Raw genomic sequence first — 14,021 nt, 5'->3', positions numbered from 1 at the left:
GAAGCTTTCTCTTTAGGTCAAAGTTGAAAAATTTTTTAAATAGATTTTTATATATGTTGTTTTCTTTATACTTCAGACTATTGTAAATTATGTTAATTTTATTGATTTTTCAAATTTTTATTAGATTGTATATAATTATAAAGCGATGTTATTTTATTGAGAAACTATGTTTTAAGTGCAATATATAAGCAGTTAAATATTTATTAGGTATAACTAAATATAAAAGAATTTGAATAGAAAATTTTATTAGAAACATATATATATATATATATATATATATATATATATATATATATATATATATATATATATATATATATTTCAAATAAAATTTTCTATTCAAATATGCATATTAACATATATATATTTCAAATAAAATTTTCTATTCAAATATGCATATTAACAACACAAAATGAAGTTCCTTTAAATAGCTGGATTGCACAATGCTAGAACTATAAATACTTTTAATGTTAGCACTTTATTTTTCACTAGGAACAGAAACTCATTGTGTTCGTCCAAAAAGTTCGTTTATTGATTATATAAGCATGTTTCGGGCCGTACTGATACATACATATATATATATATATATATATATATATATATATATATATATATATATATGGTTCACTGTGTATATGTTTTTAAATTTTTACTTCATCACGGGGCACTCATCAGTGCTAAAATATACGCATAAAACACTAAAAACAAAATGTCACCTTCACCTTAGGATAATCTTCTTGCACACACACACACACACACACACACACACACACACACACACACACACACACACACACATTACTATATTGTGTATGAGTGCATTAAAAAGATATGTAAATTTGAAATGAGATCATTGCTTAAAATAAGAAATATAATACGAGGAATAATAAATAAATTTCATTCATTCTCAACGTTAAGCGCTACTTTTATTATATATATGTAAATAAATATACGCCCTGCTTACAATGGTGTATACATGAAAGTGAATTAATAAGATTGCAGTAATGCAGTTGTTAGCTAAATATTCATTTGAACGTTTTATTATTGTCAATAGCTTTAATATTATATATATATATATATATATATATATATATATATATATATATATATATATATATATATTAGTATTTATATAATAATCCTAACCAAATAAAAAGTTCATACAACCAAAATAGGGAATAAAAGAACACAATTAAAGACTGTAAATTATAATTCACATGAATTAATTGTTTGACAGGATACGCTGTCTTTAATTGCGTTCTCATATATATATATATATATATATATATATATATATATATATATATATATATATATATATATATATATATATAAAGTTAAAAGAAGAAAAACAACCAATAACTTCATATAGCCATATTTCAGTATAAATTTATTTCAATCTTACAGCCGATAGAGCCTTTTCAAATGAGCAAGCTGGCTGAAGGTTGTCGCTTGACCCTTCCCCTCTCTCTCTCTCCCTCTCTCTCTCTCTCTGACTATCTTTATGTGCTTATTAACAATCAAAGGCAATGAAGAAAGCAAATGGTAAAATGATTGGAATAATCCAAGTGAATATCAACAAAGGCAATAATATTATTTAATCCGTAACTGTGGAGAAAAACATAGAGAGAGAGAGAGAGAGAGAGAGAGAATGGGAGAATGAGTAAGATGTGAGATCATATAGCGAGTAAAGAAAGAGTATTTTTCCTGAGCCAAACAATCCAACCAGAGATCAATGATGACCCAACAAGTCACATTTGTTTCTAGTAATAGTATAGCTTTAAATTACTTTTCTTCTCATAAAAATAGTTTTCTTTATTAAGTAAAAATAAAATATGCTATTGGCTCCTAGGTAATGCATTAGTTATTAAGTTTGACAGCTTTACAATACCTGAGCTGTGATAGGATGCCACACTACAATAGAAGGAAAGTATCTGTTTGAAGCTGAGATCAGCGGAGGGTCTTAATTCAGCAAGATGCCACCGCTGCTTGTAACAGGAAGTATATAGGAACGTCTCTCCCATTAGAAATGCTTCTCCCAATCTATTTTGGCAATATGTATGACAGTGCTTTGCATTCCACCAAAACCATGGGACTCTTTGCACAAGATGTACAAGATGGTGGGGAAGGCCTCTTGAGAAAGCACCCTTCATCATGATAAAAAGCTTTCCAACGGTGCACTTCATTTTTGTTTACGTTTCTCTCTTTTTTTTAAAACACTTTATTTGTATATACATTTTTTTTATGTACTCGTTGTAGTTTCTCTAAAAAATATCGACTGAGTTATTCTATTCTCATACCTCCCTTGCTGCTAGAATCGCTACACGACACATGTTCAGTCACAATTTTTTCAAATTGATGACGCTTTTTTTTGCTTTCTTTTTTTTTTTCTTTGCTTCCATATATGGTAACAGTTTTTTTTCATTGGAAGAAACACTTTAAAAGTTTGTTTTATATTATAAATGTATTTTTTTTAATTAATTAAAAATTATTTTTTTAGGAAAATTACGAAACAGAATTATTATTATTTAATTATTATTATTTAATTATTACATTAAAAAATGCAAGGGAAACATTAATTACATGTTCTAATATCTTTGCTATTTTAGAAGATATAAATATTATATTATTATCAAATATATAGAATAGAGTCTGCCTGTTTATTTTTATATTTGTCATCGATAGATGTCTAATTACAAAATCAATATTTGATTCTAGTCAATACTTCCCTTTTTAACAAAGCAAAAATCGACCAAATGAAGCGAAATAACAACATATTGACGATTACGAACTAATGTCTCTTCTTTCTTAAGATATAATAATTTTGGGAAAAAATTAAATGGTATTGTACTTTTTCTTAAAAATTCACCAAATAAACTGGCAAGTCAAAATCAAATATCTATTTGTGTGCAGAAAGTTATCAATAACATATATTGAACAAACAGCCATTTTACTTTATCATATTGACTGAAAATCATTAGTTTCAAAGTTTGCATTATCATTAATTTAAATATAATCCATTTTAAATTATGTAAGTTTATCAAACTTTTAAGATATGAGGAGATATAGTAAATTGTTTTTCTTAATCTGACCAAAAATTTTCTTGCATAAAATTATATTTATCCAGAATATTTCTGGATTTAGTTGATACTTTTTATGCTAGAAGTTTTAGTGATTTTTCTCTTTACTTCATTTCTATTATATTCATTTGCTGTTTAAGCTAAGGAGAGTGCTTTTGTTACTTGAGCCATAGGATGAGGAGATAAGATCATAGAACATTTGCCAAAATGTGTTCTTAGTAACCTGCTTCTTCAAGAAATCATGCCTATACTTTTGACAGCTGTATACTACCATGCTTTTAAGAATCAATGTCTATTAATGCCCATATCTCTCTCTCTCTCTCTCTCTCTCTCTCTCTCTCTCTCTCTCTCTCTCTCTCTCTCCCTCTATTCCTTCTCTATAATTATCCCCTGCCGTTCTTTAAAATCCAAGATCTATTTGTGTTTTTGTCATGTTAAATATTTGAAAATCAACCAGAGTTAGACCAATATTAATCAAACTAACGTTAGTTTAAATATTATCATTACAGCCGTATTTCTATTGGAAGTCATATCTTATTTTCACTAGGGATTCTCATAGAATTTAAACATCAAATAAAAGGTTCCAATTAATTCAATTTTTTGAAATCTAGTATTTAATTGCACATTTTAGTCCGAAAATCAAAGATTCTGTGTATATATGTATATATATTATAAGATGAGTTCCCCCTGGTTGATCTCAAACAAAGAAAACTCATTCATGAAATATATATAATTATTGAAATCTGTGAATTTGCTTGCTTTCTTGCTTGCTTGCATCTTCGACTATCGGGTGATCCATTTAAAAAAAAAAAACGGATGACTAATGAATATATATATGCGTGTGTGTGTGCGTGTATGTGTGTGCGTGTGTGTGTGATGTAGTTATATATATATGATGTATATATATAATGTATATATATATATATATATATGATGTATATATACATATATATATATGATGTGTATATATATATGTGTGTGTGATGTATGTATATATTTATATATATATATGATGTATGTATATATGTATATGTATATATATATATATATATATATATATACATAGGATCATAGGATGTATGTATATATATAGTATGTATGTATATATATATATATATATATATATATATAGGATGTATGTATATATATAGGATGTATGTATTTATATATATATATATATAATTATGATATATATATATAATGTATGTATATATATATCTTATGCATGCATGTATATATATATATATGAGGTGTGTGTGTATATATATATATATATATATATACATCATATATATATATATGACGTGTATATATATATATATATATATATGGTGTATATATATATCATGTATATATGATATATTTATGATGTATATATATATATATATATATATATGTGTGTGATCTATATATCTATATCTATATGTGTGATGTATATATATATACATCTATCATATATATATTTATATATGTATGTATATATATATATATATATATATATATATATATATATATATATATATATGTGTGTGTGTGTGTGTATATATATATGTGTGTATTGGTGTGGCTCAGAGGCTAATGAATAAGGGTGGAGATCTGTAAGTTTTGTTTTCGATTTTAGCTGATGCCACTCAAGTCATATATATATATATATATTATATTAGTTTTGATCTCACTACTATATATTAGATTCAATATAATAATCGATAGAGAATTGTCTCTATAGTACATACATAATCTACATGAATTATACTGTCATATTTAAGCGCACCTTATGATCGGGCAACGCCTGACGGCCTGCTAGTAGTTATTTTTGTGTCTATATCACAATCCTTTCTGTAATCCAACTGTATTCGTTACAAATAAATTTATCTATGCCAGACTTGTCCACCAAGTTTTAATCATTAATCTCTAGCACCAATTTCATGTTCAAACATCAGATATATTTCAAATTACTCCAGAATGTTCCATTACTGCGTTTTTTTTTTGGGGGGGGGGTCTTATATTTTTATGGAAATTGCTTCAGACAAGACATGAAGTCACTTGATTAAAGGTGCAAAAAATACTACTTCAATGTCAAAAACTAGTCCACAATAAGTGTTAGATGAATATATTCCGACCCAGAATACAGCAATCCTTTCCCTTTGTTAGAAGAATTGTTCATGGAATTTGAGGACTAAAGGACAAAATAAATCAAACAAAATTCATCAAAAATAATATTTATTCACAATTTAACCGCATCAGTTCTTTTAATGTTTGTTCCATTGTATACGTTTGCATTGACTGGAGAATACATTTCGACACTAAGACTTAGTTTTTATGCAGAACGACCTCATCCTAACCGTTCTTTGATGTAGATATTAAAAAATATAGAAATTGGTATGAAGGTAAATAACAAAAAGCAACAACAATAAAAAGACATTGATTATTTTGATTCGCTTATTTTGTTTCTAGCTTTTCTTTTATTTATGTCTTTCTAACAAACAAATAAAATAGTACTCTTTTCTAATATCATCCCTTTCACATCCAAATGCCATTGCAACTTACCCTCATCCTTTCACATCTGATGAGACTGATTAGCTTCTCACGGTAACATCTCCCTCCACAGCAGCTTGACAGCCTGCCATCGTAATCCTGTTATTGCTGCTGTTAATGTTTGCAAAATATCCTTTTATTTCCTATAATTAAATTTCCAATCAGTCATCATATTTGTGTTGCCTCTTGCTACAGAGCTCTCATCAATAAGAACTAGTCGACTGATTGTCCTTTCGTTTCCTGAGCTCTTAACGGGATAAATTGTCAGGAATTGAAAAGTTGCTCCATTGAAACCCTGTATGAACATACAGATTGTGTATGCATTCATTCATGTCATAGCTATTGTGGTTCAATAATAGTTGTGTCATTGAGCACAGAATCAATGATACGTGAGCAGAGATGAAACGTTTGTCGTTCAAATTCCACCACATTGTTGATATTTCTCAAATACTAATTATCTTTCAGCTCTTTCAGTATTTTCACTTTTGCGTACACTTTTAATCTTCAATTTGCGTTTGGATATCATTTTCATTCTGGCTTTCTTTTATAATAAAATTATATAAACAAATCCATTTTGATCTTGTCAGCCCATGTGTCAAACCTACATAGAGAGGAATTTATGTTATATATATATATATATATATATATATATATATATAACAGAAATTATATATATATATAATATGTGTATATATATAATGTGTGTACATATATATATAATATGTGTATATATATATAATATGTGTATATATATATATGTGTATATATATATAATATGTGTATATATATAATATGTGTATATATATATGTGTATATATATATAATATGTGTATATATATAATATGTGCATATATATATATAATATGTGTATATATATATATATATAATATGTGTGTATATATATAATATGTGTGTATATATATAATATGTGTATATATATATATATATATATATATATATATATATAATATGTATATATAATATATATATTAGTCACCCACAGACATAGTGTTTTGCTGTATCACAGCTCTTCGATGTTGCTAGACATGCAAGTGCTTTAGGCTCAGCTTAAAATTGTGACATTTTTGACTGACTAAGCTTTTATCCATTGCGCAATATGAGTAAGGAAATAAAATCTTACTGTTTATATGAATACTATTAGCAGTTGAAGAGTGCTCTATTCATATTTATGAAGAGCTTTTTAAAATAGTTTGTACAAAACGATATTGATATTTGTTTTATGTTTTTTGTTTTGTTTTCTCTTTCAAACAACCTTTCCTCCTCCAAAGTTTAAGGAGGAAAGACAATTTCAAGTAATTGCCATTGTATGTTCCACTTACTTTCTACAAAATTGTATGTTCCACTTACTTTCTACAAAATTGTATGTTCCACTTACTTCCTACAAAATTGTATGTTCCACTTACTTCCTACAAAATTGTATGTTCCACTTACTTTCTACAAAATTGTATGTTCCACTTACTTTCTACAAAATTGTATGTTCCACTTACTTTCTACAAAATTGTATGTTCCACTTACTTTCTACAAAATTGTATGTTCCACTTACTTTCTACAAAATTGTATGTTCCACTTACTTTCTACAAAATTGTATTTTCCACTTACTTCCTACAAAATTGTATGTTCCACTTACTTTCTACAAAATTGTATGTTCCACTTACTTTCTACAAAATTGTATGTTCCACTTACTTTCTACAAAATTGTATGTTCCACTTACTTTCTACAAAATTGTATGTTCCACTTACTTTCTACAAAATTGTATGTTCCACTTACTTTCTACAAAATTGTATGTTCCACTTACTTTCTACAAAATTGTATGTTCCACTTACTTTCTACAAAATTCGAAAGCAACTAACAACTGTTATGATTTCACTCTTGTCTGTTTTATTTTTAATTGTTCTTCGGATTAAAAAGTTTTAGTTAAAAATCAATTAATAAATAAACAAATTTCTTTTTTCTCCTCTCTTTGAAATATGTAATCAAAAGTAACTTCCCTTATTTTATGATTATCTCCCTTTTGGAGATCTCTTCAATTAAGTACGAAACTATAACATTCCCTATTAGTTATTTTAAATAGAATAAAGTTTTCTCACATCTTATGTTGTTGTTTGTAATGTCTTTCCTCATTTACTTTTGGGAACTCTTCAGTTAAATACGAAACTAAAATTTCACTGCACATGTACCAGTTATTTTAAGCCGAATAAACCTCTCTCAAGTCTTCTGTTGTTCTCGTTTATCATTGCACAAACGTACAAATGTTCTTGTCTAACATGTGTCTTTACCTTGTTGATAAAGCAATTTAGTAATATGGTTCTTAATGTAATCTAATGCCATTTAATGGAATGAAAATACATCTCATAGAAAAAGGTTGCCGGTTAGTGTATAAACTCATTTCTGAACTGAAATATTTAATCTTTTTTGCTTGTTTCTTTTTATTGGCTTGCTCTTTGATTTTATTGATTTGTTGTGATTTCATTTCTGACATTTTTGATCATGTATCTTACTGTTTCATATTCTCGTATAATCAATTACGCACTGCATGGGCCTTTTTGTAATCTAAAGGTTAAAGCATCTATTCTTAAGCGTAATAGTTGGAAATAATGAACATCTATTGATGATTGATATATTGAAAACTATGAAGCCTCTAATTGCCAATGAACAGGTCATTTTATAGACCTCAAGGCACAGTGTTATTACGCACTCACTAGGAGTTCTCACTATCAGAGATTGCTCACTGACAACAAGTGTTGGTGTTCCGGGAATCTGGGCGACAATAAGTCTCCCCAGATTTCCAGTACTCTCCACCTCTTTTGATAACCTTTGCAATTGACTTTGTGTTATTGCGACAGGCGCTTATGAATAACTTCTCACTGGCAGCAACCATTAATCTTCTCTGGAATTTGGCTGGCAACAAGCTTTCCTCTCAGGTCCCAGTCCTCTTTGCACTCATCCAGAAGAGGTCTGATTAGTGCTTTCTCTTCGGTCTTTCTATCCTTCTTGACCTTTCATGACTATTGTTTGTACAGTCAGTTGATGTTGACACTATACTTTTTCTTTCTTTTTTTTTTTTTGAGGAAGGGGTTAGTTTATTATTATTATTATTATAATTATTATTATTATTGCTGTTGTATTTGTTATTATTGTTTATATTCTTATTAACATGGCTACCCGATATTGTCCGGGAGCATAGATAGCAAAATAGTCTCTTCTTCTATCTATCCGTCCTCTCTCCCCTCTTTCACCATATTTTTCTCACTATCATCCTCTCTCTCTCATTTTTTTCTGGAAAGAAAGTCATTGGTGAATTATTACATGTACCACTAATACTACTGCTAATAAGAATACTTCTAATAATAAGGAAATATTTTTGTGTCTATATTAAAATTGAAAGTCTCACTTTCATCATCATCATCATCATCATCATCATCATCATCATCATCATCATCATCATCACCATCACCATCATCATCATCATCATCATCATCACCACCACCAGCAGCAGCAACAACAACAGCAATAACACTAGTACACCAATTACCACAAATTAATAGAAAGTCAACTATTTTTCGTTTTAAAAGTATCGATATGTTTGCTTCCTTTTTAATTCATTATTCACTGAATTTTATTAATATTGCCTGGTCTCAGTAGCTTTATTTTATAGGGACGGGCAATAAAAGTGAAAGTAATATTTTAACCAAAAACTGAATACTTCAGATTGAAACTACTTAATCAAAAATCGGAATTGTCCTATCTTATTAATTAATAAATGAATGTGAATATAAAGTATTTTATTGAGAAGTACATTAGTAATGAGAAAAAAATTAACAGAAATACCTATTATAAGTATTTTTATAAGTTTTCTCGTTATAAAAGTATTTAAAAAATACAAATATAATAAAAATGTTTTTCCATTGTTAATAAGCATCTCTCCAAACTTCAATCTTATGTCTATTATTATACTAAATCTGAGTTAATCAAAGTTCCTTCCCTTAAGTTTTTGTTTTCCTATGTCTTTTAATCAGACAAAGGTGTACCAAAATATTGCTTAGTTTTGGGATTGAGTTCTGTTTGAAAAGAACTTCCATTTTGATTGTTATAATTAATTTGCAATTAATTCACCAAGTGATCATCTCATTACTAAATTCTCTCTCTCTCTCTCTCTCTCTCTCTCTCTCTCTCTCTCTCTCTCTCTCTCTCTCTCTCTCTCTCTCTTATCCCTATCCAGAGAGTGTAAGATAAGAAAAAAAAAGAACAGAAAAAACTTATTTGGAATTTTGCCTTTTTTTTTTTAATATTTAACTGACTTTGCTAACTCACTTTTCCAGATTCAAGTAATCTAATTCGAGCCAAATCAATGATTTAACTGGTCACATTTAGTTCTAGCATTTATTAAAATCTGTTATGCACTCACACCTGTATATGCACTGTCTAATGGCAATTTTGCTTTCTTTTCACAGGCTATACGTTGCACACTGCCAAATTGTATGTGTGAATGTTTTGCCCCTGGAAAATTGCATCTCAGATCATGTGACACATGTAAGCACGGATGGGTCGCTCATGGTAAGTGTTACTTTAAATTCTCCTTTTTTTTTTTTCTAAGTTAATTTTGGGGTACGTATGCAGAACGCAGGAATTGTTGAATGTTACTATTTAGAAACCCATTCTTAACATGAGGACGTGGTTCTGTTATCAACTAATCTGTACTTTCACCGAACAAAAGATATGATAAAAATTGAATTTAACTTGTAAATCCTACCTAAAAAAATAGCACAGTCTGTAATTTGTATAAATATTAGTTTGGGACAAAAATAATGTTTTTTTGGCGTTCAACTTCATGTCAAAACCGACATTATTTTTGCATCAACCTAATACCAGTTTTGATTTTCCATTAATCATTATTTTTGTTTATTTTGCAAAATCTTAGTACTTATTAGCAATGCTAAAATTACTGGTCTCGAACTTTAACATTGTTTATTTTTATATTTCTCCTTAAACTGTAGATTTACAAAAAAAAGTTGTTTTTTTCTTTTTAATTTTGTTCACCTCTCACAAGGTATATTGCCACTGAAGCTTAAGGAGTTACTGTGATAGGGACCAGATTTATAGAAGAGGAAACCTAGGTGAGGAGTTGGACAGCAAGACATTTGTCCACATCACATTTAATTTGTTGCATATGGGTACTGTCGGGAAACGAGGAGTTGGGAGGGAATTCCAAAATTAAGCGATTCACAAATAAGATTAAATCTATCACAAACTTGAAAAAATTTTTCTCTGATAGAGTAATATAATTTAGGAACACCTTCCTTAATCAAGTTAAAAATAGAATTAGTGTAGAGAATTTTATAAATATAGTTTATGAATTCATGAATAATAGTAAAAAAATGGAAGGACATTTTGGAGGTCTCTTGCATGGAATATTAAAGAAAATCTTATCTGTATTATATTTGTATTACTAGTGGAAGGATGCAACTAGAGTGAGCATATTTTTGCTAGCCTAGAAGCATGGTATAATGACGAACAAAAATATACTACATTGTCTTACAAGAGGAGGTTATGCCAGGGATTATGTATCATGATAACAGAACAGATACTACATTATTCTGCGAAAGGAGAGGTAATGCAAAGGAGAATAGTATTGTGACTACAGAATAAATACTGCACTACTCTCCTTCCCCTCCAAAATGAAGAAGTAATGCCTGGGTGGATAGTTCTATGAAAACAAAACAGATACTACACTACCCCCACTAAATTGAGTATTAAAAGATAATACACTAGTCTGAAATAGTTTAGTAAACTGAATCAAGCATTAAAAGTTAGTTAAATAGTATATTTTAATAGAAGTAATAGTTCTGGTTTTATTCAGATAGATACCAAATCTCCATTAGATTTATATATATATATATATATATATATATATATATATATATATATATATATATATATATATATGTTTGTGTGTGCGTTTGTTTTCTTTTTTAATTTAAACTTAAAATGTGATTATCCATTAAAACAAGAAAGCCTAAACAGATATAAATATATAAAATGATTCAGTGCTAAACATGAAAACAATCGAAATGAAGAGATTCATTGCGTCCTTATTAGAAGGCCACTAAGCAGGTTTATTGATTTTTAAGAATTTCACACAAATAAATACCACCTGTCGTGGTCAGTGGTTCTGAGCGTTTCAGTGATAGTACCTGGCTTGTTTAGGTGATCAATCGTCTAGTGATCTGTTGATGAGGGTTTTTTGCTTTGAACTTCAGCAGAACCCAACGTTGATCAGTTCCTAGCAGATGGTCAGTATGAATTCAGACGTGTCTGGTGCAGTAGTTCACAAAACACAGCCACAGTGGTGAATGTCCACTCGCCAGGACCTTGTCAGTGGTAAAGTGGCTATACAACATTCACGTTGATCAATAACTCTCTCCTCACTTGCAGCTGTTTCTCTCTCGCGCACATCCTCTTCCATCATCATCATCCTTACCCGTCCCATGTCCCCATCTTATTCTTCGGATGTGTCTCTGTAAGGACTGGCAATTGATTGCTGGGTCCAGCCACTACTTTCACTGCCTCTGCACCAACTCCTGTCTGTGCTATTAGCACATCACAACCACCATAAACTGATAAATTTTTCGTGACCCTACTTTGTGGCTATTCAACTTATTCATTGATTTGTTGGATCTTTCTCCTGTTGTGGCAATGACAAACTGACTAGTAAGCTCCGATAAGCACCCAAACCTCCTCTCCCCCAACTGCAGAGATTTCTCATTCCTTTGGAGCGATTTTATCAAAGATACTCTATCTCGCTACTGTTTATTACACTTACGTCGGAAAGATTTGTCTTGTCAATGTTTCGTAGTTTTCCTTGCACTGTTATACTCAATGTCTCAGTGTGTCTGTACGTGTGTACGTGTGTGCGTGCGTGTGTGCGTGTGTGTAGATAAACAAAAATGAAAATGATTAAACATATTCCATAGATTAGTAATAATATATCCAAGTAGTAAATTCGCTAACAGCTAATTGCGACAATTTCTTGTTGAAATATGCTATACTTTCTCCTTCATCCCAAAGCAAAATGGGGTAATGCCTGGTAGACTGGTATTATGATTATTATCATATTAATATCATGAACAGATACTGTATTAACTTTCCATTGAATTGAGCATTGAAAGATGGTAGACTATTACATTTATGGAAGTAATAGTATAGTTTCGGATTCAGACATATACCAAATTTCCATTCGTAATAGATTTGTGTGTGTGTGTGTGTGTGTGTGTGTGTGTGTGTGTGTGTGTGTGTGTGTGTGTGTGTGTGTGTGTGTGTGTGTGTGTGTGTGTGTGAAAGTCTTTTTAGAGGAGTAAATATCCATCAATGTTTAGACCAAAATAGTATAAAATCAACAAACACAAAGTAAATAGAGCAGGAAAGATTAATACAAGCTCGTGCTTTTTTCGATTCAATATTTTGTTTAAATTATGAAATTTTGTTGAATCAACATTTACTGTGCAAAGTCAGATTAAAGATACAAAAAGTTAGAATTAGTAGTGAGGGAAGGTCAAGCTTATCAAGTGGATAAAGTGAAGAAATGTGTTAGGGTAGAGGAAAGTGAGATTAGTACAAGGTAGGACGTTGAGTGTGTAAAAACGATTATTGGACTGTTAAGTAGTGTGTGTGTGTGTGTGTGTGTGTGTGTGTGTGTGTATGTGTGTGTGTGTGTGTGTGTGTGTGTGAATAAAAAGGGGAAGTGAAGTGAAATACATGTATGTGTCTATGTTTTTTTGCTTTTTTCTGTCTTGAAAGACAAAGGATACCCCCTGAAAAGGTGCATGTGTGATAAAGAGTTTATAATGAAGTATGGGTTTTGCAATTCACAACTGCCCCTCACCTAACTCGAATTCAGTGGTAAAAAAAAAATCCGAGACGACCGGAGTCACTGCTGTGATTGACTGATGTTATTTAAGAGTTTTTCTTCACCCAGACTAGTTTCCCTACTAAGACTTTACAGTATAATTTACCCTACTATTTCACACATAGATGATGATTCATACCTTAGTCAAATCAAAAGTCACTCATTTGCAGTGCCATATTAAGGCACTTGGTATTGGTAAACAGTCACCTATCTAAATACTGACCAAGTTCAATGTTGCTTAACTTCCATGATCTGACAAGGACGATGAATCTGTAAGATGTATATTCCTTTTGAGTGTCAGTTTTGTCTATTGTTTTTTTGTCCCCCCCCCCCCATTTTATGTTATGTGTGTGAGTGCTCTAGTTGACAGGAGCCTTTTAAGAACATTAAAACTCATCAAAGATCTGTTTTGCTTTTATATGTTTTAATACCGGATATCATTTTCTGGCAGGAACCATGGATTCTAATCTAAGTGAAAACTT

General features: G+C 29.9%; 1 protein-coding gene across 1 annotated transcript in view; it reads left to right on the top strand.

Annotated features, from left to right (window-relative positions):
- The window catches only part of LOC145249689 (zinc finger protein basonuclin-1-like), a 305,499-nt gene that overhangs the window by 83,185 nt on the left and 208,293 nt on the right, over positions 1-14,021 (top strand). Inside the window, exon 3 of the mRNA XM_080111487.1 lies at positions 10,088-10,190. Within this exon, the coding sequence (XP_079967613.1) occupies positions 10,088-10,190 (103 nt within the window). The remainder of the gene's footprint in view (positions 1-10,087; positions 10,191-14,021) is intronic.

The sequence above is a fragment of the Euprymna scolopes genome, chromosome 28 (assembly GCF_053919585.1).
Source record: "Euprymna scolopes isolate OS-2025 chromosome 28, ASM5391958v1, whole genome shotgun sequence".
Classification (NCBI taxonomy): Eukaryota; Metazoa; Mollusca; class Cephalopoda; order Sepiida; family Sepiolidae; genus Euprymna; species Euprymna scolopes.
The sequence above is the reverse complement of the archived record's forward strand: the minus strand, read 5'-3'. Positions and strand labels throughout refer to the sequence as shown.